The sequence below is a fragment of the Salvia splendens genome, chromosome 11 (assembly GCF_004379255.2).
Source record: "Salvia splendens isolate huo1 chromosome 11, SspV2, whole genome shotgun sequence".
Lineage (NCBI taxonomy): Eukaryota > Viridiplantae > Streptophyta > Magnoliopsida > Lamiales > Lamiaceae > Salvia > Salvia splendens.
This window is the reverse complement of record NC_056042.1, coordinates 4,385,105-4,410,127: the sequence shown is the minus strand read 5'-3', so window position 1 is coordinate 4,410,127 and position 25,023 is coordinate 4,385,105. Positions and strand designations below refer to the sequence as shown.

Below are 25,023 nucleotides of genomic sequence, written 5' to 3'. Positions count from 1 at the left end.
TCACAAAACGAAGCCGTTTTCCGTAGACAAAACGACATCGTTTCATGAGATTACACCTTAAATTCAATTTTAATCCCAAATTGCAAGCTATAGGGTTCAGATTTTAATCCCGATTTCGATTGAATCTTTTGTTTTTCCAAGATTGCTTCGAATTTAGTCATTTTTTTACATTTTGTTTCGATTTCAATTTTGATTTGGGGGCAGAGGTGATTCAACTGTGCACGAGTAGAATGATCCGAAGAGGAAGGCGGAGTTGGAGCTTCCTCTCATTTGCTCTACTGAGCTGAAGATCGGATCCTTCGTTTTTGTTGTTTCTGACCTAACCGACGATTCATCTTCTCCAGTGAAGTCTTCCGTAAGCGGCCTCGTTTTCTGCCTGGAAACTGAATCCGTTCAATCTGTTGTGGCCAAGGGTGTGGCTGCCGGTGCTGTTTCCGAAGACGAAATGATCGAGTGTGAAGGCGCTTGCTGCGGCGGGGTCATGTGCAAGGTGAAGGACTCATATTGCAACCTCTGGCTAATCTGCCCGCCTGCAAATAAATGCGGCGACGTGGCAGCTTAGCCGTCTCTTCGAGAACGTGTCAAGCTGGGGCAACTCTTTAACTTGTTTACTTTCTCTATATGAATTCCTAGTTGCCCAATTTACCCTCATTTGTAATGGAGGTTGAGAGTTTTGTAGAACAGTGATAACCAGCACGATTTGGGAGAAGGAAAGTTGCGATTGAAGAAAAGGAAACAGACGCCGGCGACGACGTGATGGCAAATTGCCGTTGCTGCAGAGAAATAACGGTGCTGCTATTGTGAGATTGAGAAGGAGAAAATATAATTGATTTTAGGGTAGGGTAAATTTGGGGATTTTGGGCCAGTCCGCAATTTTTTTAACATGTCAGCAGCCACATCAACTTAAAATCACATATCAGCTTGTTTCATAGCCGGAAAATCCATCATGGTAAAACGGCAGGGGCAGAGCCAACATGTACGGAGCAGGGTGAAATGCCCCCCCTCTCATGCCTTCAACATTATTGTATTTTTATATATAAAAAATGCCAATTATATGTTGAAAATAAACTTGATTTTAAAATCAAGACTCCACCGACATCTGGAGAAGAACCTAGAATTTAGTAGATGACAATTAACTAGAATAATCTAGTTGAATCTACCGACATAGTCTTACGAAATAGGAATTAGGAATATTAAATTAGAATAGTCAGAAGACTAGAATTCTCTAGTTTGGTGAAGTCGGTTCTTAACCGACATAGATTGCCTATAAATAGGCATTAGGTGTTTAGTATTATTGTGTACAACAAAATAAGAGTGTGCAGTGTGTATAAAAGAGAGTATTCCCCACATAAACCATTTCTCATATATTCCACCCATTCTCCCCTCAAATATTTCCTCCAAACTAAAATACTCCTCCAACATATATCTTGTATTTCCAACAAAGTGGTACCAGAGCCATAAGTTCCTACCTATAGTATGGCTAACTTGCCGTCGTTCCAAGTCCTCATGCTCAATAAGAGCAGTTTCGATAATTGGAGTATCAAGATGAAAACATTATTGGGAGCCCACGACGTTTGGGAGATCGTGGAGAGTGGCTACGAGGAGCCGCAAGGCGAGCCGATCTATCCCAACAACAAAGGGATAGATTGCGAGATGCGAGAAAGAGAGACAAGAAAGCTCTCTATCTCATCTACCAAGCTCTAGGGGACGACGATTTCGAGAAGATCTCGAGTGCAAGTACTGCCAAAGAAGCGTGGAAGAAGATCCAAATCTCGTGTGTTGGTGCGGATCGAGTAAAGAATGTACGTCTCCAAACTTTAAGAGGAGAATTTGAGTCTTTACATATGAAAGAGTCTGAATTAATTTCGGATTACTTTTTAAGAGTCTTGGCGATGTCAAATCAAATGAAAAGAAATGGTGAAAAATTAGAGGATGTTAGAATCATGGAAAAAATATTGCGCTCTCTAACCCCTAATTTTGAGCACATAGTAGTGACAATAGAAGAAACAAAAGATTTGGAGGAAATGACTATCGATCACTTGTTGGGATCGCTACAAGCATATGAGGAGAAACAAAAGAAGAAGCAAGAAATTGTGGAGCAACTTCTAAAGTTGCAAGTAAGTCCAAAGGAGAAAGAAGAAAGTTCGGGCAATGGTGGTGGTCGACAAAGAAAAGGTCGCGGACAAAGACAAGAGCGCGGTAGTGGTCGAGCATATGCTCATGGACGTGGACGAGGATATTTTGCAAATAATGAAGAAAGAAAGGAGTTCCCAAATAAGGGACGATGAAGGAGTTCCCCACAGTCGAGGTACGATAAATCTTCAATAAAGTGTTGCAATTGTCATAGATTTGGGCACTATACTTCCGAGTGCATAGATGCAAAATCAAAAGTTGAAGAGAAGGCTAATTACGTGGAGAATACGAATGAAGAAAATGGTTGTGTCCTTCTAGCTTATAAAGGAGAAGCTGGGAGAAAAGATGAGACGTGGTATCTCGACACAGGAGCGAGCAATCATATGTGCGGGAACAGAAGCATGTTCGTGGAGCTTGATGAATCAGTAAGTGGTAACGTCTCCTTTGGTGATGAATCTAAAATTCCAATTAAAGGGAAAGGCAAGATACTAATTCGTTTGAAGAATGGAGCTCATGATTTTATTTCTAACGTATATTACGTGCCCAATATGAAAAATAATATTTTGAGTCTTGGACAACTCTTAGAGAAATGTTTGAATGTTTTTATTAAATGTGCAAAATGTTGTGGTGAAATGTCTTCAAGCATGCTACAAAGATAAGTCTTGGTTGTGGCATCTTCGATTTGGGCACCTGAATTTTGGTAGGTTAAAATTGCTATCAAATAAAGAAAGGATGCTTACTTGGGAAGCACTTCAGAAAGCCATTCCCAAAGGAGTCGAGTTCGAGAGCTCAGAAACCATTGGAGTTAATCCATGCAGACGTGTGTGGACCAATCAAGCCAAGCTCCCTCGGTAAAAATAATTATTTCCTACTATTTATCAATAATTTTTCAAGAAAAACGTGGGTATATTTCTTGAAGCAGAAATCAGAAGCATTTGATGCTTTCAAGAGGTTCAAGGCTGCCGTAGAAAAGGAAAGCGGTCTAGAGATCAAAGCAATGAGGACCGACCGAGGTGGAGAATTCACATCCGGGGAGTTTTATGATTTTTGCAAAGAAAGAGGAATTTGGCGGCAATTAACGGTTCCAAGATCCCCCCAGCAGAATGGAGTGGTCGAACAAAAGAATAGGACTATCGTTGAGATTACTCGAAGTATGCTAAAGACGAAGAATTTGCCAAGGAGCTATGGGCAGAAGCAGTGGCGTGCGTTGTATACCTGTCTAATCGGTCTCCAACCAGAAGTGTGTGGGGAATGACTCTTCAAGAAGCTTGGAGCGGAAGAAAACCAGGGATCGAACACTTGAGAGTGTTCGGGAGCAAAGCCTATGCACATGTACCGGATCAAACGAGGAGTAAACTCGATGACAAAAGCAAACCATTAATCTTCATCGGGTACGACTCTAACACTAAAGGTTATAAGCTATATGATCCAACTTCGCAAAAAACAATGATTAGCCGAGACGTGGAGTTCGATGAAGAAGGAGTATGGGATTTCGGCTCGGACAATGACACCACTTCCATACCTCCATTTGGAGATCCAAGAATATACGAGCAAATAAGAGAGGAGCAACAAGAACAAACAACTCCACATGCATCTCCTGCTACATCTATTGGAGGCTCGCCGCCATCTTTCTTGAACGAAAGAGCCACACAACGCGTATGACGACACTGAAAGGTTAGAAGATCTTACCTTATTCTGCTTATTTGCTGATTGTGAACCAGTCAACTATGAAGAAGCTACAGAAAGTAAAAATTGGCCAGTCGCAATGGATGAAGAGATTAAGGCTGTAGAGAAGAATGATATGTGGAAGTTGGTGACACTACCAAAGGGACACAAGGCCATTGGAATTATGTTGGTGTATAAAATTAAGAAGAATTCCAATGGTGAAGTTGAAAGATATAAACCAAGACTCGTCACAAAAAGATATAGTCAAAGAGCCGGAATCGACTATGATGAGGTATTTGCCCATGTCGCTCGCTTGGAAACTATTAGACTAATACTCTCTTGCAGCCCAAAATAGATGGAAGATTTATCAAATGGATGTAAAGTCGGTTTTCTTGAATGGATTTCTTGATAAAGAAGTCTACATCAAACAACCTGATGGTTACGTGGTGAATGGCCAAGAAGACAAAGTTTTGAAGTTGAAGAAAGCCTTGTACGGGCTAAAGCAAGCACCAAGGGCATGGAATAGCAGGATCGACAAGTATCTTGAAGATAACGGCTTCACCAAATGCCCACATGAACATGCGCTCTATGTGAAAAGTAAAGGAAATGATGTCTTAATAGTGTGCTTGTATGTGGATGATCTCATTTTCACAGGGAACAATCCAAGCATGCTCGAGGAATTCAAGAAGGCCATGACTGACGAATTCGAGATGACGGACATTGGGCTGATGGCATACTACCTCGGTGTGGAAGTGAAGCAACTTGAAGATGGAGTATTCATCACACAAGAACACTATGCAAAGGAGATTCTGAAGAAATTCAAAATGGAGGATTGCAAGCCAATCAACACTCCGGTGGAGTGCGGGGTCAAGCTATCTAAGAACGACAAAAAGAGAAAAGGTGGATCCGACACTATACAAGAGCTTGGTTGGAAGCCTCCGGTACTTAACTTGCACAAGGCCAAATATATTGTACGCTACTGGGCTCGTAAGTCGCTACATGGAAAATTCAACTACTTCCCACTTCAAGGCAGCAAATAGGATACTCTGCTATCTCAGAGGTACGATCGACTATGGCATATTTTATTCACACACTAATGATTACAAGCTTGTTGGCTATAGCGATAGTGATTGGGCTGGAGACAATGATGACCGAAAGAGTACAAGTGGATATGTGTTCTACATGGGAGACACTGCCTTCACTTGGATGTCTAAGAAACAGCCAATTGTCACACTATCAACATGCGAAGCCGAATATGTGGCTGCCACCTTCAGTGTTTGTCATGCGGTTTGGCTCAGAAGCTTATTGGCGGAGCTCGGGTGGTCACAAAAGAAGCCAACAACTATTTGTGTGGATAACAAGTCGGCGATTGCACTCTCCAAGAATCCAGTATTCCACAATCGAAGCAAGCACATCGACACTCGCTTCCACCACATCAGAGAATGTGTTGCGAATAAGGAGATTCAAGTTGAGTATGTGAAATCACAAGACCAAGTTGCTGATATTTTCACAAAGCCCCTCAAATTCGAAGACTTTATCAAGATCAGGACGTTTGCTCGGAATGACAAATCAAGTTTAGGGGGGTGTTGAAAAATAAACTTGATTTTAAAATCAACCTCCACCGACATCAGGAGAAGAACCTAGAATTTAGTAGATGACAATTAACTAGAATAATCTAGTTGAATCTACCGATATAGTCTTAAGAAATAGGAATTAGGAATATTAAATTAGAATAGTCAAAAGACTAGAATGCTCTAGTTTGGTGAAGTCGGTTCTTAACCGACATAGATTGCCTATAAATAGGCATTAGGTGTTTAGTATTATTGTGTACAACAAAATAAGAGTGTGTAGTGTGTATAAAAGAGAGTATTCCCCACATAAACCATTTCCCATATATTCCATCATTCTCCACTCAAATATTTTTTCCAAACTAAAATACTCCTTCAACATATATCTTGTATTTCCAACATTATATTAACAAACTATACTAAATGCTCCTCTTAAATGCATAAAATTTTTCTACACAATATATTTTTGCCCCTCCTCAATTAAAATCCTAGCTCCGCTCCTAGAAAACGGCAACCAAATATAAAGTTCATGACATTATAAGCCAATTTTTTAGTTCGTGGGAAAAACCAGAATTTGACAAAAATTTATGACTTTTAGGGCAGTTTGCCCAATAAATAAATAAAATTATTTTGACATCCGTATATTATAATTACCGTTACCATATGCAGAATGTATAATGTGGTTTACTTGTAAAAATTGTGTAGTAAATTATAGTAGGAGTAATTCAAAAAAAGAAGTTGAAAAATTTGGAAAAAAATTAAAAGTTTGTCATTAATAGCATCTCCATGTGCAGACAAATATAGACAGACATAGATAGGCGATATAGAAAAGAAGAAAGGTGAAGGTTAGAAATGAGTGTAAATAAAGATTGTGAGTTAGTTACACATGGCGTAGCGTAGCGTAGCTGAGCATCTACTATATATCAATCCCATTCGTCGGCATGCAGAGCTGATTCACTCCACAAATTAACCAATTCCGCCCACAGATTTCAACGGTTTCATCCCAACTCCACCCCTATAAATTCCTCCCCACTCCTATAATTTCTTAATTAACATAGCATTAGCATTAGCATACAAACAAATCCAGATTGAAAATGAAGAAGGGGATCGCAATTGCGGCTTTGTTTGTGATGGTTGTGATGGCAGCTGCGGTGGAGTGCAACCCGATGAAGCTGTTCCCGTGCCTGGGGGCAATATCGTCGGGGCGGGATCCGTCGGCAGAGTGCTGCACGAAGCTCAAGGAGCAGCAGCCGTGCTTCTGCGAGTACATCAGGAACCCGCAGTTGAAGCCCTACGTTGACTCTCCTAATGCCAAAAAAGTTGCTGCCGTCTGCGGCATCAAGCCTCCGACTTGCTAATCGAGTTTTAATTAAATTCTACTACTACCATCTTTTTTAATTTCGGATTCTGTTTCATTCCAAGTAAAAGACATATTGCCAAAAGGGGAAACAAACAAGTCGGAAAAAACACAATAAAACCGAAATAAAATTATGGTCATTTTGTTTGGTTTGGCACTTTCAAACAAGTAACATTTCTTCTAATCCTTTTGCACTACTACTACGGAGTAATAAGTTTACGTAATATTCATGTAATCGGAGCTATAATTGATGGAAATTCACGAGAGGAATCAAGTTATGAGAGAAAGTGAGACACGCAATTCAACTTATGGTAATCTTGAACCCCCTATTCCATCCCACCAAACAAATTTTATTTTAAAAGCCTACATATATTGGCCAACAAAAAAAAAACTGATATTAATGGCTGACGGAGAGAGTAGTAATTATCAATCTACGCCATAATCATTTAGGTAACTGATGGTTTGGCGAATTTTTGATGGTGATGAATGCAGGAAAATACAGACCACGACACAGAGATTTACGTGGTTCGATTTACTGAGGTAAATCTACGTCCACGGGAAGAAAAGAGGGCAGAGTTGTATTGCTTGATCTGTTTTCTACAGCTTACAATACAGACTTGCTATTTTATCTTTGATCTCTAGAGAACTTAACCCTTCTTTATCTGATCTGAGTTCTATTTATACATTGAACTAAGATCGTGGCTTGCATCACCACTAATGATGGTTGTGAATGTCGTGGAGGTCATGGAGATCCTGCATGGGTCCACTATCTCTGTGCTTGGTCCACTATCCTGCATGTGATCCTGCATGAGTTGACTATCTTCCAGTTCGGTCGAATACTGAGACCGAACTGCTGAATTATTGCCGAGTAGCTTTTGCCGATCTGAGAGTGGAGCTTGATTGGTCGGCTTTTACCGAGCTGTTGGCTGGGGCCGAACTCTTTGGTAATGCCGAACTGATACTCTTCCTTGGGCTTTGGGCTGATGGGCCGTCACTGCTATTGGGCTTGTTTAGTCCGTACCCCATCACTACCCCCCCCGAAAAGCGAAGTGAATCACTTCGGCGAAGCGAGTCACTTCGGCATTTTGATAAAGGTACGGGGGAGGCTGACGTCAGGGGACGTGCCTTGCGCGTGACTGCATTAAATGCGACAGTAAAATCCGGCCGTTGAATCCTAAAAAGGTGGGATTCGAAACGGTGCGATGATTTTGAAATCTTCTCCGAATCTGATAAATACGCCCTTTCTTCATCCTTTGAATACTTTTGCTATTGCTTCTTCTGCACTCTGTCTCTTTTGCGTAAAAATTTCCTTCCGCTTTCAAGAATTTCTTCAGAATTTCTTCAGATTTTGCAAAGAGTAAGAACCATGTCTTCTTCTTCTTCTTCTGAGTTAGGTAGCGGTAGGAAAGGGGGCAAGGGGTCTTCTAGCCGGAAAGAGTCCGGGGAGAAGACTGTAGAATACTTTCACAGCGTCTTGAGTAAGGACACCGTGATATCTCTACACGAAAAATATCTTCTTCCCGGGGGGAAGGCGGTGGTTCCCGACGATGATCATAGGGCTAACGACCCGCCGGAGGGTTATGCCACCGTTTACGAAGCCTGCTTAGAATGCGGGCTTCGTTTCCCTCTTCCCCCACCTTTTGTAGAGCTTCTTGATTTTTTTCAACTCCCTTTAGGTCAGGTGACTCCGAATTCTTGGAGGCATTTGTCGGCTTTTGCTGCCGAACTCCGTAGGCTAGATAAGGATCTGTCTCTGCGGGCAATCCTTAATTTTTTTCAGTTTAAAAGGAAGGGATCTTGGTTTTACTTGATCCCCTTACAGCCTTTTAGGGCCTTCTGCAAAACCAAGTGGCCGAAATGGCAAAACCGTTTCTTTTTTTATAATAGGACTTCGGCTCCGGGCTTTCCTTGGAGAGGGCCGAAGTCCGTGATTCCCCATCCTCGGTTAGAACCGTTGGCCGAGCTCGAGGGCGAGCTCAATAAGATTCCTATGATTAGGAAACAATACTCGGAAACTGAGCTCGTCAAGGGCGACCTCGTGTTCAATATCTCGTCTTCGGACGAAGAGACTGAGGGTGAGGATTTCTTTTTTATGCCTTACTGCTTTAGCGGCGAAAACTAACCTTGTTTCCTTGTTTTTCGGTAGTGAACATATTGAATAAGCTGAGCCGCAAATCTTCGGAGTCCAAGGAGCCGGAGAGGCCGAAAACCACCAGCTCGGCGTCTGATGCCGAGAGGACTCCGAAGAGGCAAAAAACCTCTTCGGATCCGAAGAAGCCGGAGTCGACTTCGGCAAAGGGGAAGGGGAAGGCCCAGAAGCCCCCAAGAGCGTCGGAGAGAGACATCGTCATGGGGCCCCCTTCGGAAAATGTCTGTGAGCCTTTTGCATGGCCCACGGACTTCGCCGAGGTGAATTGTCTTCTTGATTCTTTGGCTTTGCTTCTTTCCTGTATTTTTGGTGCCCTCTGTTGACTTTTTTCTTTATCCATTTTCAGAGGAACGATATGCTCTCCAAGCTCGTCGCCGTTGAACTCTCCAAAGCGTCCAACGACTATGCTGAGATGCAGAGGAAGTTGGCGGCTGCTTGTCACCGGGCCGAGCAGGCTGAGGCAAACTTTGAGAAAGCCAGAGCTGCTAGGATTTCGGCCCAGGATGAAGCTCAGTTTGCCAAAAACCAGCTCGTCATCCAGCGAGAGCAGACGAAACGGAGGGATGCTGCCGCCGTGGTTGCCCAAGGGGAGGTTCTCCGTGCTTTCGCGGAGAAACTCTTTCTGAGCAACCAATTTTCAGCCTTTGTCGGTGATCTGCTGAAACTGATGACCGATAAAGCCGAGCAGGGTCCCGAAGTCATCCTGCCGCTGTACGGCCGAGAGATAGCAGCTCGGCTTCAGAGTCTGCCAGTGCTTGAGGAGCTTGCTTCGTCCTCGGTCCTGCTTTCTGCAGACCAAGTTCGTAGTTGCCGAGCTGACCGCGATGAGAACATGGAGGCTATCTTTGCCTCCATAGGGTCAGTTTCACCCGCTCCAATTTTCCATGGAGAGGGTGAGACCGAGCAGCATGAGCGGCAGACCGGCGATGAGCAGGCCGAGCAGGAGGCGCAGCAGATCGGCTACGGTGGCACCGAGCAGGCTGGGGGGAGCAGGGAGGCCGAGGCTGAAGCTGAGGCAGACAAGGAGAAGGAAGCTGAACCTCACCGAGAAGGCGGAGACGAAGCTGGCGGAGTATGATTTCGTCTCCCTTCTCTTAGTTTAGTTTCTTCCTTCTTGTAAAACGGCCTTGAAGCCCTTGTGTAGAAAAATTTTTTTCTTATGAATGAAAAAATTCTTCTTACTGCTCTTGTGTCTTCGTATAGCCTTTCGTACTCTCTTTTACTCCTGTTGTGGCTTACTATCTGCTCAGTAATCTGAAATGCCGAACTGACATAGCTGCTCTATATTCTGAACTCTTAAGGAGCTGGAGGTACTTCACTGGAAGCGGCTGTACTATTCGGCTTTAGACGAAGCTGAGAAAAAAGCCATAGCTGATCAGGTGAAGAATGACGAACTCTTGGCTCGTTCAGTGAAGCTGGAGGCCGACAATAAGGACTTAGAGTCCGAAAAGAAAGATCTGGAGGCCGAGCTGAATACCGCCGTCGCTGAGAGGACTGCGTATGAGGATTTCATCTGCAGGCGCGGGGGAATGACCATCTCTGAAGTTCAGGAACGAGTTGACGAACTGTGGGAGGAATATCATGTACTCCGGAGGAACAATGCGTTGGAGAGCTCGGCTTGCCAACAAGTCGTGAAATCATTGCGGCGCTGGGCTTCTCGGTACGACATCATTCTTTTCCGGCGTCCCTCAATCGAGAGATTCCTTAGGCATTTCCCGTCAACAGATGGTCACACTCCAGCTCAAACACCTGATTCACTTGCTCAAAACCTTACTCCAAGTCAGCAACGAACTCAGGAACAGCCGGAAACGTCAAGACAAGGACGGACTAAAGTTCGTAGAGGAGCTGTGATTATGAGTGAGCAAGATCAACAAATGCTTCGTGAAGAGACTCTTCGCCGCCGAGGTGCTAGAGCTTCCCGGGTTCAGGGAAGAGGTGGTAGGTCGATTAGAGCATCTCGTCGACCTGCTTATTCTTCAGCTGCCGAGAACGCCCGAACTCGGTTTCACGAGGATTTTGTGAATAGGTGGCTCAACTTTAGCAACCCCGGACAGTAGAATAGTCCTTTGTAATAGCGTAACGCCATTTTGTAGGGTAGCGGAGTTGTATGCCGAACAAGTTTTGAAAAATGAAATTTTGTTTTCGCTTCTAACACTGTGTATTTACAGCTTAGCGAAAAAATTTCATCGTACTTGTCCTCGGTCTTATGAAGTAAACTTCTTTGACCGGACTTGGTCCTTGGTCTTATGAAGTAAACTTCTTTGACCGGACTTGGTCCTTGGTCTGATGAAATAAACATCTTTGACCGGACTCGTCTTTGGTCTGATGAAATAAACATCTTTGACCGGACTCGTCTTTGGTCTGATGAAATAAACATCTTTGACCGGACTCGTCTTTGGTCTGATGAAATAAACATCTTTGACCGGACTCGTCTTTGGTCTGATGAAATAAACATCTTTGACCGGACTCGTCTTTGGTCTGATGAAATAAACATCTTTGACCGGACTCGTCTTTGGTCTGATGAAATAAACATCTTTGACCGGACTAAGCTTGTGTCCTAATTTGGCGAGTTTTATCGCTTGGATCGGACTTTCCCTTGTCCTAATTCGGCGAGTTTTATCGCGTGGATCGGACTATCCATTTGTTGCAGTTCGTTTCAGACAAACTGCTTGTTTTTTAAGCCAAATTGTGGTCTTGTATCTTCTTCAGAAGCTTGGACTCACAATCGTTGGCTTATTGTTGCAGTTCGTTTCAGACGAACTGCTTGTTTCTTAAGCCGAATTGTGGTCTTGTATCCTCTTTAGAAGCTTGGACTCACAATCGTTGGCTTATATATGTTCTAAAAAGGGGATCAGCCTTTGAAGAACAAGATACCTCAGTAACATTTGTAAGAGACGACACGCACATAGACAAAACACACCTAGACAAATAAAAAGCACATAGAGACAAAAACGCACATAGCCTTAGGACCGAACTAGACACAAGACTGACAGACCGGACTGTCTCTTACAAATGGAACTTTTTGAGGTTGGAAACGTACCATGTTCGGGGTACTTGTGCTCCTGACACGTGAGTCAATTTGTAAGACCCTTTGCCGAGGACTTCTGACACCCGATATGGACCTTCCCATGTGGGTTCGAGTTCGCCCAGCTTTTCTGCTCGGCTTACTTCGTTGTTTCTCAAGACGAGATCTCCCACTTGAAATTGCAGCTTTTTCACCCTTTGGTTATAATACCGGGCTACTTGCTCCTTGTACTTGGCTGCTTTTATGCAGGCCAATTCTCTTCTTTCTTCGGCCAGATCTAGTTTGGCTCTCAGTCCGTCATCATTTATTTCTGAGGAGAAATTTAGAGTTCGGGGACTGGGTACGCCGATCTCAACCGGAATCACGGCTTCAGTGCCGTACACCATGGAGTTCGGCTCCGGTGTGACTTCGGTCATTTCGCCTGCCTCTGACTCCGGCTGCTGTGATTGCTATGCTTGATGGTGTCGAGCTGATTGTTCGGCACTTTTAAGCGCAATCTGCAAACATTCTTTCTCTTTTTTGATCACCTCGGATGACCGCTATCCCTCCTTTAGTGGGGAAGGAGTTCGGCGAGGAAGCCTCTGATCGCTATGATCGGGCTTCTTTTTGTCTTCTCTAGATGAGCTGTCTAAAGACCGTTTTCGACGGTCTGCCTCATCGGCACGAGAAAACTGGTCCGCAATGTCCCACATCTCTTGAGCTGTTTGCGGACTGCATTCCACGAGCTTTCTGTAGAGAGCTCCGGGCAGGATTCCATTTTGGAATGCCGAAATGACAAGTAGATCATTGAGATAATCTACTTGTAGGCATTCCTTGTGGAACCTCGTCATAAAGTCGCTGATCTTTTCGTCGCGACCTTGACGTATAGAAAGCAGCTGAGCCGAAGTGATCCGGGCTTCCGCTTTCTGAAAGAACCTCCTGTGGAAAGCATCCATTAGATCTCGGTAAGATCTAATGCTGCCTTGGGGGAGGCTATCGAACCACCTTCTCGCGTTCCCGATAAGCAGCTCGGGGAACAGCTTGCACATATGGACCTCATTGAGACCCTGGTTCGCCATATTATACTGATAGCGTCCCAGGAAGTCATGAGGATCCACCAACCCGTCATAAGTCATCGACGGAGTTCGGTAGTTCTGTGGAAGGGGAGTTCGGGTGATATCGTCCGAGAACGGAGTCTTCAATGCTCCGTACATGGCGAACCCGGCATCTCTTCGGTGTGGAGGAGATGGAGATCTCCTGTGATTCCGGTACCGAGGAGGAATAGGAACATGTCGGGGTTGAGGATTCTTCTTCCTGGAAGACACGGCACTACTGCGGTAGTGACTTTCATGTCTGGATGAGGAAGGAGAATCCACCGTTTTCGTCTTCGGTTCTTGGCTCTTTTGCAGGAAGGCTAAGAACTCATCCTGCTTCTCAGCCAAGAACAGCTTGACAGCCTCATTCAAATCAGGCTGCTGGGAAGACTCGGTGTGTGGACCTTTTGAGCGGCTTGTTTCTTCATCGTGAAAACTGGAAGTAGATGTCTCCCGAGGCTGTTTTCCGGACCTGCGGGCTGGACTAGCTTCCTCATGGTTTTCACGAACGGTATTACGGGTAGTATGTGATCTGGTATGCATTTTTTTTTTTTTGGGTGGAAAAAGGGTCAAAAATTCGCTTTATCACAAATTTGGTTCTCTGTTTCCCACAGACGGCGCCAGTGATGGTTTGGCGAATTTTTGATGGTGATGAATGCAGGAAAATACAGACCACGACACAGAGATTTACGTGGTTCGATTTACTGAGGTAAATCTACGTCCACGGGAAGAAAAGAGGGCAGAGTTGTATTGCTTGATCTGTTTTCTACAGCTTACAATACAGACTTGCTATTTGATCTTTGATCTCTAGAGAACTTAACCCTTCTTTATCTGATCTGAGTTCTATTTATACATTGAACTAAGATCGTGGCTTGCATCACCACCAATGATGGTTGTGAATGTCGTGGAGGTCATGGAGATCCTGCATGGGTCCACTATCTCTGTGCTTGGTCCACTATCCTGCATGTGATCCTGCATGAGTTGACTATCTTCCAGTTCGGTCGAATACTGAGACCGAACTGCTGAATTATTGCCGAGTAGCTTTTGCCGATCTGAGAGTAGAGCTTGATTGGTCGGCTTTTATCGAGCTGTTGGCTGGGGCCGAACTCTTTGGTAATGCCGAACTGATACTCTTCCTTGGGCTTTGGGCTGATGGGCCGTCACTGCTATTGGGCTTGTTTAGTCCGTACCCCATCAGTAACAAAACACAGTATTCCATAATATAACTTCAAAAACATCATAAAACAAGAGTCCCGGATATCATACATTTGGCATAACATTAACTGAAATCTATATAATCAAAAAGTGAAGATAAACAGATCAAAGTGAAACTGATTTAAGGCCGAATTTGAAGGTTTTGCTAGGGTTGCAATCGAAGTTGCCATCACCCCCAAATCCGTACTTGGTGTTGTAGCCTGGATAATCACCACATTTAAATTTCACGGCCTCTATAAGTTTTAGCCCGTGCGATGAAGCAAGGCTCTCCACCTTAAAGTCGGCGTGGAAACCATTGGTCTTATGCGTAATGTGAATCTCACCATTTTCACTTAACATATTCTTCGCGTTCATCAGAAACTTGCTCACCAGTTTCCTGTGACGACTGCGCATGCATTGCATAAACAAAAATTCTTACTATATACATGAATGAATCATGAAATAAAAACAAATAAAATTCCTTCCGGCTGACCTAAGCTGGGATTCTTTTGGCACGCTCTTGCCGAAAAATCCAGCATAAGGAAAGTTGTATATAATGCGATCAAATTTAAGTTGTCCGAGCAGTTCATGGTTGGCCATTTTCGTAGCATTGATCCCATGCATCACCTTGCCCTCTCTCCTCCTTAATTCTTCGATGTTGGACATAGCATTCCTATAATGCTCCTTCAAAAATGCTGATACAATCACATCCAAACGATCAGTTTGGCAAGCATTGTGTTGAAAAGTACAACCACAAAGCTCAAATATATATCAACATTCGATGGATCGATCAAGCAGGCGACAAATTACAAAATACTCCGTACTAGTAATAGAAATAGTGAAACTTTCCTAGGGTAATAGTAAAAGTAGGGAAAAAATACCCAACTTTTGGTATACAGTCTATCTATTTATTACCATGAGAATCAAGGGATGAGGCTATGATGTTGGCGGCAGAGCCAAAAGCCAAGGCGAGACACGCGGAGAAGGAGAAGTCGCCTTCTCCGACCAACAGTATCTTATGCCAGCTGCTATAATGCTTTATCCTCTTCTCGGCGATACTCCTCCTCTTTACTTTCTCCTTGGATTTTCTAGATGAGTTTATTTCCAAGCAACGGGAAATTCCCACCTCAATCTCGCTCGACCATCCGATCTCAGGCACAGAGACAACATGAGCTTGTTGATCACCAGTTAAAGACCCAACTGTATCTACCCACAGAGAGTGTGAAGAGGAATCCCCGCTCGTCCAAATTTGACCTAAAAGCGGATTTTGAATGGGGAGTGACGATGGATCTGCTGATTTTGTAGATACGACGACGCTTACTGCCTTTTGCAGTATGGCTTTTGTTGCTTTGTAGATTGAACTAAAGGAAACCAATATTGATTCTTCATTTGATCTGTATTCATTCTGCACATTTGGATAACCCACGAGGCTTCCACCTCCACCTTCTTCTTCTTCATCTGGGCTTCTACACCCCAAGAATCTAGTCCTCATGCTCTGGAAATTTCCCATTATTCTTGATCTTCACTACATTTCATGGAAAATGACAAGTAAATTTTGAGATATGTAACATCACTTCACTTGTGTATTTTCTCGAAGAGGTGAGGAGGCATGCTAATAAATGGCATGCATTAATATGCGTTGCTTCCGATAACATTTTTCTCTTGTGTTCATATTTTTTGACGTTTTGTGTGCATACGAATCGTTACGTTTTCCCAAATACTACTGAAGTACTATTTCTCTTCTAAGTATTTGATCCCTCCAATCCACTATACAAGTCATTTTTTTATTTTGGTGTTTTATAATAGTGGAGTCCATTAATTTTATTTAGTAAAAGTAACACATTTTCTCAGTTTTACTTTTCACTTCCCTCTTATTTATTAATCTCAACATTTTCTTCTCTCCTATTTAGTTATCTTTTTATTTAGAGTGATGCTAAATGACCATAATGTGGCTGGCCATAAAGAGTTAATTTAGTCCATTTAATGTATAAAAAAATTAGAATTATCGTTATAAACTTATATGTGTGTGAATGAACTTGTGAGTTGATACTTATCTTTGAATTCCATTAAGTAAAACACATTAATATCACGAATTACTGTATACGTTGAGCAACAATCAAGAAATGACAGTAGTAATAAGTTGAGCAAAAACTACGAAAGAGCAACACTAAAATGTTGAGCAATATATAATGAAGATGATATAAAAGTAAAATCAAGTAGTATTAAACCAAAAATTTGAAAATTTTTGTTATTTAATTAATTTATGGCTGGCTATAATGTGGCCGCATAGCATTATTCTTTTATTTAATACATTATACACATTTTTTCTTAAGGGAAATGCTATGTGGCCACATTATGGCTGGCCATAATAGGATATTTTGGTCAATATACATACCAAACAATTAATAAATTAATAAAATCATAAAGATATTATATATTCTGATTTAAAAGTAGTTATAGATATTAAACAATTAAATTATAAAATATAAAACAATAAATTAAAGTTTAAAAAAACTGAGTGGATATCTAACATAAGAAACGAAAATGACCTACATATTCAAAGTTCTAAGATAATTTGACGACTTAGTCTTTTATGTGTATTATTTCGGGACAAAGGGTAAATTAGTCTTAGATAATTAATACTTTTAAGATGAACTAAATCCAAGTAAATAAGCATTAAAGGTAACAATATTTTATTTTTATGGCCAGCCACATTATGACCATTTAACACTACTCTTTTCTTAATCACTATGCCGAAAAGAAATGTCTCAACTGCTATAGAATGGAGACTATTTTAGTTGGAGGAGGTGGGATAGGACTAATATCACAAAATTATCTATCTAAAATTAAGTTGTAGTAAGATTTAATCTTATTAATCTAACATAATATTCTTTATTTTTATTGATATGGTTAATATGTTCAATTTTGGGTCAAAATATTTGGTTAAGATCATTTTCAATTCGGATCAATAGAACTTTTTAGGGCACCAGCAGTGGGGCGCCCTATGGCGCGCCACATCATCATTTTTTTAATATTTATAAAATCCATACGAATTTAAAAAAACTAATAAATTAAATACGAATTTCAAAAACTTCATTTCATTTAATAAAAATTAATACATTACAATGCGAATTAAAAAAACGCAAACTCAGCGACGGCGGTTACGAGCCTACACTTCTTCAATCATGTCGCTCATGAGTTGCGCATGATCCTGTTGGTTCGCATTGAGACCTGTCTAGATAGAACCTCATTGAAGCCTAACGGTAACCCTCTATCATGTGTCTCGGTCGACGTGCCGGACGAGCTAGATGCACGGTCATCTTCATTCCAATCGGTGATGCTTCCGCCTTCATTCTCGACTATCATGTTGTGCATGATTATGCACGCATATATGACATCGGCGATGACTTCCTTGTACCAGGAACGAGCCGGCCCTTTCACAATTGCCCACCGTGATTGGAGCACACCAAATGCCCGCTCGACATCCTTCCGCGCCGACTCCTGCTTTTGCGCAAATAAAATCCTCTTCTCACCAATTGGGCAACTGATCGTCTTTAGGAAAACTGGCCAACGTGGGTAGATGCCATCGGTCAAGTAGTACCTCATATGGTATTAGCGTCTGTTGGCAGTGAACTCGATGGTCGGGCCGTTGCCGTTACATTGCTCGGTGAAGAGGGTGGACGAGTTGAGGACGTTAATGTCGTTGTTCGACCCGGCTACGCCGAAGTAAGCATGCCAGATTCAGAGTCGATGGTCAGCGACGGCTTCGAGGATCATCGTCGGGTGGCTGCCCTTGTATCCACTTGTGAATTGGTCTCTCCACGCTGTCGGACAATTCTTCCACTGCTAGTGCATACAGTCGATGCTCTCGAGCATCCCAGGAAACCCGTGCGCCGTCTCATGCATCTGCATCAGACCCTGGCAATCAGTGGCAGTCGGCTTGCGCAAATATGTGTCGCCATAGGCCTCTACTATCCCCCGACAAAAGCGCTTCAGACACTCGCGGCCTGTAGAATCCCCGCAGTGGAGGTATTCGTCAAAAAGGTCCGTCGTGGTGTCGTATGCTAACTGACGAATAGCAGTCGTGCACTTTTGCAATGGTGTAAGGCCGGGTTTGCCGATGCCGTCCTCCCGAAACGTGAAGTATTCATCACGTGAAGACAATGTTCGAACAATGCTGAGAAAAAGGTACCGCGACATTATAAACCGGCGGCGGAAAACAGTCGGGCCCCATCGTGGTTGATCGGCACAATAGTCTTCAACCAGACGTCTGTGAGCTTCCGGGTGGTCGCGTCGGACATACGTCCTATGTCGAATAGGCCTATGGACTTGCTCAGGCGCCGCTGCCGCCGCCTCCTCCTCGCGCTGCATTGCCGCATAGCATGCCGCCATGGCCTCTTCAACGGCTGCATCTAATGCTTCTGACGTCGAACTACCGGACTCAGACGAACTAGAACTATTGGTGTCGTCGCCGAGATTCATTTTGGTTGGATGTTGAGAGAGAATATGTAAAGAGATAGTCGATATGTTCTTATGTACAAATGAATGTGAAACGAGATTTAAATAGAAAATAAAAAACGCGTGTCATCGTCCGCGTAGGCCACAGTGGGGTGGACGATGGCGCGGCCGATGGCCTATCGTCTGCGGCCATCGTCCGCGTAGGCCGCAATGGGGCGGACGATGGACATCGTCCGCGCTATACTCCGCGCCCTTAGTATAGGGAGCGACGATCGTCCGCGGCCTATGTCACGCACCCGCAATGGGGCGGACGATGGCGGGCGCGGACAATGCGCGCCATCGGGCGTGCCATTGTCCGCCCCATTGCGGATGGCCTTAGTGCTAAAATTTAACCCTGACTATAACCTACGGTTTTCCGGACTAGCTTATTGGACTCAGGTGGATTTTAGTTTAGTCAATAGGCCTATATATTTTGGGCTTATAAAATGAAATAAACCTAAAAATTTGATCAGTTCGACTACTTTGGGCTTATAAGTTCAGTTTAGTCTGATTAAATATTTTCTAAATTCACATACTCGAAAAGATTTGTCAATTTTCTAAGGTTCTACATTTCAAAAATAAAAGTTGCCTGGGTTGATATTATAAAACAACTTCAGTAGTTGACTTCTATTTTCAACTTTCAAAAGTCGAATTAAATTTATTTTGATGCAATTCGTTACGCGAGTTTATTTATTCCGAGATGCGATTTTTGATTTTTCACAGTTTACCTTTATTTCACTGTTTTCAACAAAGTCGATGGTGGCAGGTCCCATATATTTGGCATTACCTGTCGGGCCAAAATTCCTATTCAAGTTAAAAAATAGATTAAATAAGTAAGAAATATATATATGCTGACACTCTTATTAATATTTGGGGGCGAAGTTTGGCGTACCTACAGATGTGATAGACCAGATCAGAACCACGCCGATCGAGTTGGGGGCGAAGCATGTGAGGCGGTGGAGTCTGACTAGCCATGGCGAGTTCTCTGTGACCTCAGCCTGGGAAAGCATCCGAACTAGATTGCCGAAGAGGGAGATTTTTGGGCTTATCTGGAACCAAGGGTTGACCCCTACCATCTCGGTGTTCATTTGGAGGTTGTTATTTGGTCACTCACCACCTGCATGTGCTTGTCTTGGCCGGCAAGATCACCCCGACCCACTGGAGGGGATGCTCGCCGTCGGTTGATTTCATGCCTTTCTCCCCCAGACAGCGTGTTCTGCGGTCACTCATGGTCCTATGGCATCCCCTGATGCCCCTTGGGTGAAGCTAAACACTGACGGTGCCTTCTCTACCTCAACAATGGAGGCGGGGGAGGGAGGATTGGTTCGAGGCTCTGATGGAGGACTTTTGCGTGCCTTCTATGCTCCAATAGCCGCATCATCGAGCTTTGAGGCGGAGCTGTTGGCTCTGATTCGGGGGTTCGAGATGGCTATGGAGCTTTCGATACACATCTGGATTGAGCTTGACTCAGCGGCTCTGGTTACCTTGTTGTCATCTAGACAGCTTGGTGCTGCGGATTTCAGATATCACATGGCTTTGATCCGGAGTATGGCTTCTCAGCGACATGTTCGGTTCTCACACATCTACAGAGAAGGGAACCGAGCTGCTGACTTTCTTGCAGGTAGGGGGGTTCAGACCCCTGCCCTTACTTACTATGATCCAATCTCTGCGCCTCGGTATCTGAAGGCGCTGGTTAGGATGGACCAGCTGGGATATCCTAACTTCCGTTTCCGACGTAGAGACGTGGGTTGATCCAGCTTCTTTGGTGGCTGGTTTTGATAATTTTTCGTTTCTCCCTCGTATATATATATAGTCAGTTTTTTTCCACTTGATAGTACGGAGGATCTCGACTTGTGGGACCTCTACTTGGCTTCTTCATGTTCTTGTTTAAATCCTAGTCACTTTTGGGCTAAGATTATGTTGTTTGAACATTTTATCTTAATATTATTTACGGGTTGGAGGTCTGCCTAAACCTTCCGCCCACAAAGGACGTTCTTGAAAAAAAAAACACTCTTATTAATATTTCAAATGTAGTATTTGTCTACTATTATGATATTGGTCTACTTTCTAAGTAATTAATTCATAAAAACAAGATTTTTCAATATTTAAAAAAGAAAAATTAAACTGGGACAGTTCTACTTATACGTCTATGCCGTAAATGTAAGATAATTCAAGATTGGTAGATGGGACACCAAAGTAACCAATTGTACAACTATTACCTAGTTACCTTAATCACATTGGCTACTCTCTTCTATTTCTTCATGACTAAGCATATCGCCTAACTATAAAAAAGTGGTGGCACTAAAGTGACAACATCGCCATCCCACCGTTGATCTTCCTCAACAATCACATTATCAACAAAAGTAGAAACCCCACAAACACATCTCCTTTGGCCTTACATAAATTCAAACTACACCACATTCAAAAGCAACTTTACACTTTCCTTTGTTTATTCCATTTCATTTCATTTCCCCCTTCGTCTCTCCTTACTATTTAATACACACAAAACCCACACATTCTTGATGAATGCTTCTTTTCCCAAAGGCTAAAACAGAATGGACTCTGTTCCAACATCCCCAACACACACCACCAACACACTACCCTCAGTCAAGCAATCCAAACTCTCCCCCATCTACCAAATTGTCCTCCCGAAGCTCGCCACGCCCGACACGCTCCTACACAGCAGCAAGGCGCGGGCAAGAGAGCGAGCCATTTTAAGAAAGCCGCGCGCCACCACCCCCACAATATGGTGCGCTGCAATCCTCTGCGTCATATTCAGCCTCCTCATCATCTTTTTCAGCATCGCCATCCTAGTCATCTTCGTCGCTGTCCAACCGAGGATCCCTTCATTCGACACCCCTGGAGCGACCCTCAACGCGGTGTTCCTCAACTTCCCGGAGTATATCAATGCAGACATCACCATACTAGCAAACTTCTCCAACCAGAATAGGAAGCTGAGTGTGAGATTCGAGCACATCAAGGTGGAGGTCCACTTGATGGAGGTGGTAGTAGCTACGCAAGATGTCCCGGGCTTCGACTTGAGGCCTAGAGAGGCGCGGTTGATGCCGGTCCATATGGTGTCCGGGTTGGTCCATCTGCCACCAAATGTTGCTGTGGAGTTTCAGAAAGAGGTGATAAGGAACAGAGTGGTTTACAACATTAAAGCAAGTTTTAAAGTGAGACTCAATTTGGGATTGATTCATTATTCTTATTGGTTACATGGAGATTGCCAAATGGATATGAGTAGCCCTCCCACCAGCCTACATATAAGCCGCACTTGCAAAACCAAGAGATAGGTTGTTTTAGTTCATTTTTAGCATACAACAACTATAGTAAGAAGCCACAATTTATTCTTATATGAGTATATACTTGTCTGCAATTATGTATAGCTCTTTGTATTCTAAAGTTTTGGAACAATAAAAAGACTACTTCATTCTGAGGAGAGAAGAGAAAAAATAATCCATAGTGGGATATTCAAATTGTGTTGCATATGCACAAGAAGAGTATTAAAATAACAAAAAGATAAAAGAGAGTTTAGGATGTGGAGAAATGAGCTGGAATTTGTCATGCACTAAACTAGCTTATCAAGTGTGAGGGTATATATTTTCATTGAATAAACCTTAGATTAAATTCTCTATATTCTCATTATTAATATTCTTTTTGAACAAGCAAACATAGTTGATAGTTGATACTAGTATATGTTGTATAAGGGTGGGGAATGCTCAGTTGAACACAAAAAATATCGCAATCTCTCTTAATTTAACTACTGCATTCAAAAACTAAAAATGGTTCACATCCTCAAATACAAAAAAAAAAAGTTGTCATATTGAACATGTCCCATGTTGTATAAATACTCATTTTATAAATTTTATTAGTATAAATATATTTCTCACGAAAAAATTTGCATTTATAAATAGAAAATGTATATTGAATCCGAAAATATAATTATAGTCCAATAGTTTTGCTAAAAACCAAACTGGTTGTATACATATTGCCATTTATTTGCTTGCCTAGTAGTACTGACATTCTTCATGAATCAAGGACCATAAATTGCAACTCAATTAATAACATTTTTAGATTCACAATTATTATGGGGTAATGAACAAATATTATTGATCCTACTAAAAATATGAAGGTAGCATTCTTCAAGATAAAATCAACATTTATAAATAACAAAAGTGAAATTTGTGAAAGATAAACCATACTCAAAAGTCCATGTCCATTTATTTATTGAGGAACACAATTGGAACATCTTATTTTTTTGTTTTCATAGTAAGGAGAAAAAAAGGACATGTTATATTAGAATTATGAAGAGTGTATATATATGCAATGAGAAGAAGAGATGTAAATATATAAACGGAGGTCAATACTTATATCCTTGCTCGTACAAGCTCTGCGCGGCCAAGTCGCCGCCAGCTCCGCCGACGTACTTCCCGAGCGTGGCCTCGGAGTTGGCCTTGCACCTCGCCACGAAGGCGGCCTGCGCCTTCTCCACATTCTCCTTCTTCCCGGCCCACGTCTTGAGCGTGCTCTGCTGCAGCGCCCGCCCGAACGAGAACGACAGCGTCCACGGCTTCAGCACCTCCAGCTTGTTCATCGCGCTCAGATTCACCGTCGCCTCCTCCTCGCTCTGCCCTCCCGACAGGAACACGATCCCCGGCACCGCTGGTGGCACCGTCCTCCGCAGCGCCCTCACCGTGTACTCGGCTATCACCTCCGCACTCACCTACGTACATCAATTTCCGTTTAGGCCAAATTGCCAGAAAAATCATGAATTTTGATCTTATTTTGTCTCAACGCACTCATCAATTAACTCAACCACGTCATGAATTTGAAATAGATGTGCATCAAATTGACATGTTAAAAATTGGAAATCGTAATATTCTGTCTCGTGAAATCCAGAAAAATCAATTTCGTTTAGGGAAAATTACCGGAAAAATCATTCTGTATTTTTGGTCAAATTTTGGTTTGACCAACTTTAAATATTGGAAGAAAAACAGTAAATTTTGATTTTTTTTTTTCAATTTTCCGATGTAATAATTAATTTATAGTATAAAATTGTATCTAACGTGACCTCCAAAAAATTCTAAGAGGACACATAGCAATTTTACTCAAGTATATCAAATCAACTACATATTCTACGAAATATTTTCTAATGAAAAATTGAGATAAATGTTGAAATTTATGATTTTAAGGCTGATTTTTAAGTTTGACCAATTTTCACCAAAATTCATGATTTTTACGTTTATTATATATATATAGTGTTAATTAATGAAGCATGTACCTTGGGGCTATCAGAGCCGGGAGTGACCATGTTAGGCTTGAGGAGCGTCCCCTCGAGAAGCACGTGGTGATCATTCAGCGCCTTGTAGACCGCGGCAAGCACGACCTCGGTGGCTGCGGCACATTTGTCGATGTCGTGGGAGCCGTCGGTGAGGATCTCGGGCTCCACGATGGGGACAAGGCCGTTCTCCTGGCATATGATGGCATAGCGGGCGAGTCCCTGCGCGTTCTGTTGGATGCTGAGCTCAGAGGGCTCGGTGGGCCCGATCTTGAGGACCGAGCGCCACTTGGCGAAGCGGGCCCCGGCCTTGTAGTACTGCTGGCACCGGGCGGCTAGGGAGTCGAGGCCCTGGGTGGTGGTCTCGCCGTTGGTGCCAGCGAGGTCGACAGTGCCCTTGTCCACCTTTATCCCCGGGACAACGTTGTTGTCCTGGAGGAGTTCGACGAAGGGCTTGCCATCCGAGGTATTCTGGTAGAGGGTCTCCTCGAAGAGGATGACCCCCGAGAGGTAGGAGAGGGCGGAGGGGGCCGTGAAGAGGAGCTCGCGGAGTGCTTGCCGGTTGGACTCGATGTTCTCGACGTTGATGCTGGATAGACGCTTCCCGATCGTGCCAGTGCTCTCGTCAGCAGCGAGTATGCCCTTGCCCGGGGTTGCTATGTACTTGGCGTTCTTGATCAGTTCATCTATGATATGTACATTTCCACTACATCACTTTTTTCCCATAAAATCTCAAATTAAATTACAAGTAATTTTTTTTTCCATTTCTTATATCAAGACACTTAGTAAAAAAATGAGTAATATTAAGACATTAGTTGAGAGAGAAGGAAATTACCAGCATACTTTCCAACGAAGGCAGACATTGTTTGTATGGATATAAGTTGGAAGAAGCTAATAATAATATGAAATGAGAAGCAATTTAAATAGGCTCATATGAAGAAAACGTGTAAACGGATTAGCCCATCAAAGGTTATCTTTCTGGGATAGAGGAACGAGTGATCACTTATTATTCCATTATCCTCAACTCTTTTGCTAAACCCCAAAATAGATCTTTTCATACTAATAATATTTTTAAATAAAT

The 25,023-nt window shown here is 42.9% G+C and overlaps 5 protein-coding genes across 6 annotated transcripts in view; 2 read left to right on the top strand and 3 right to left on the bottom strand.

Annotated features, from left to right (window-relative positions):
• LOC121756375 (peptidyl-prolyl cis-trans isomerase FKBP16-1, chloroplastic-like) overlaps window positions 1–25,023 on the bottom strand; it is a 542,442-nt gene that overhangs the window by 484,512 nt on the left and 32,907 nt on the right. The window lies entirely within an intron of this gene.
• On the bottom strand, window positions 14,291–15,674 carry LOC121756120 (uncharacterized protein At4g26485-like). The gene is made up of 3 exons (XM_042151585.1): window positions 15,080–15,674; window positions 14,658–14,859; window positions 14,291–14,570 (listed from the first exon to the last, which is right to left on the bottom strand). The coding sequence occupies exons 1-3, from the start codon at window positions 15,672–15,674 to the stop codon at window positions 14,291–14,293; spliced, it is 1,077 nt and encodes a 358-aa protein (XP_042007519.1).
• LOC121756119 lies at window positions 19,898–20,861 on the top strand. The gene is made up of 2 exons (XM_042151584.1): window positions 19,898–20,282; window positions 20,827–20,861. Exons 1-2 carry the CDS (start codon window positions 19,898–19,900, stop codon window positions 20,859–20,861), a joined length of 420 nt encoding a protein of 139 aa, XP_042007518.1.
• LOC121756118 lies at window positions 21,217–21,957 on the top strand. The gene has a single exon (XM_042151583.1). The coding sequence runs from the start codon at window positions 21,217–21,219 to the stop codon at window positions 21,955–21,957; it is 741 nt and encodes a 246-aa protein (XP_042007517.1).
• Window positions 22,864–24,957, bottom strand: LOC121756361 (fructose-bisphosphate aldolase 5, cytosolic). Its single transcript, XM_042151893.1, has 3 exons — window positions 24,778–24,957; window positions 23,946–24,628; window positions 22,864–23,387 (listed from the first exon to the last, which is right to left on the bottom strand). Exons 1-3 carry the CDS (start codon window positions 24,803–24,805, stop codon window positions 23,025–23,027), a joined length of 1,074 nt encoding a protein of 357 aa, XP_042007827.1. The 5' UTR covers window positions 24,806–24,957; the 3' UTR covers window positions 22,864–23,024.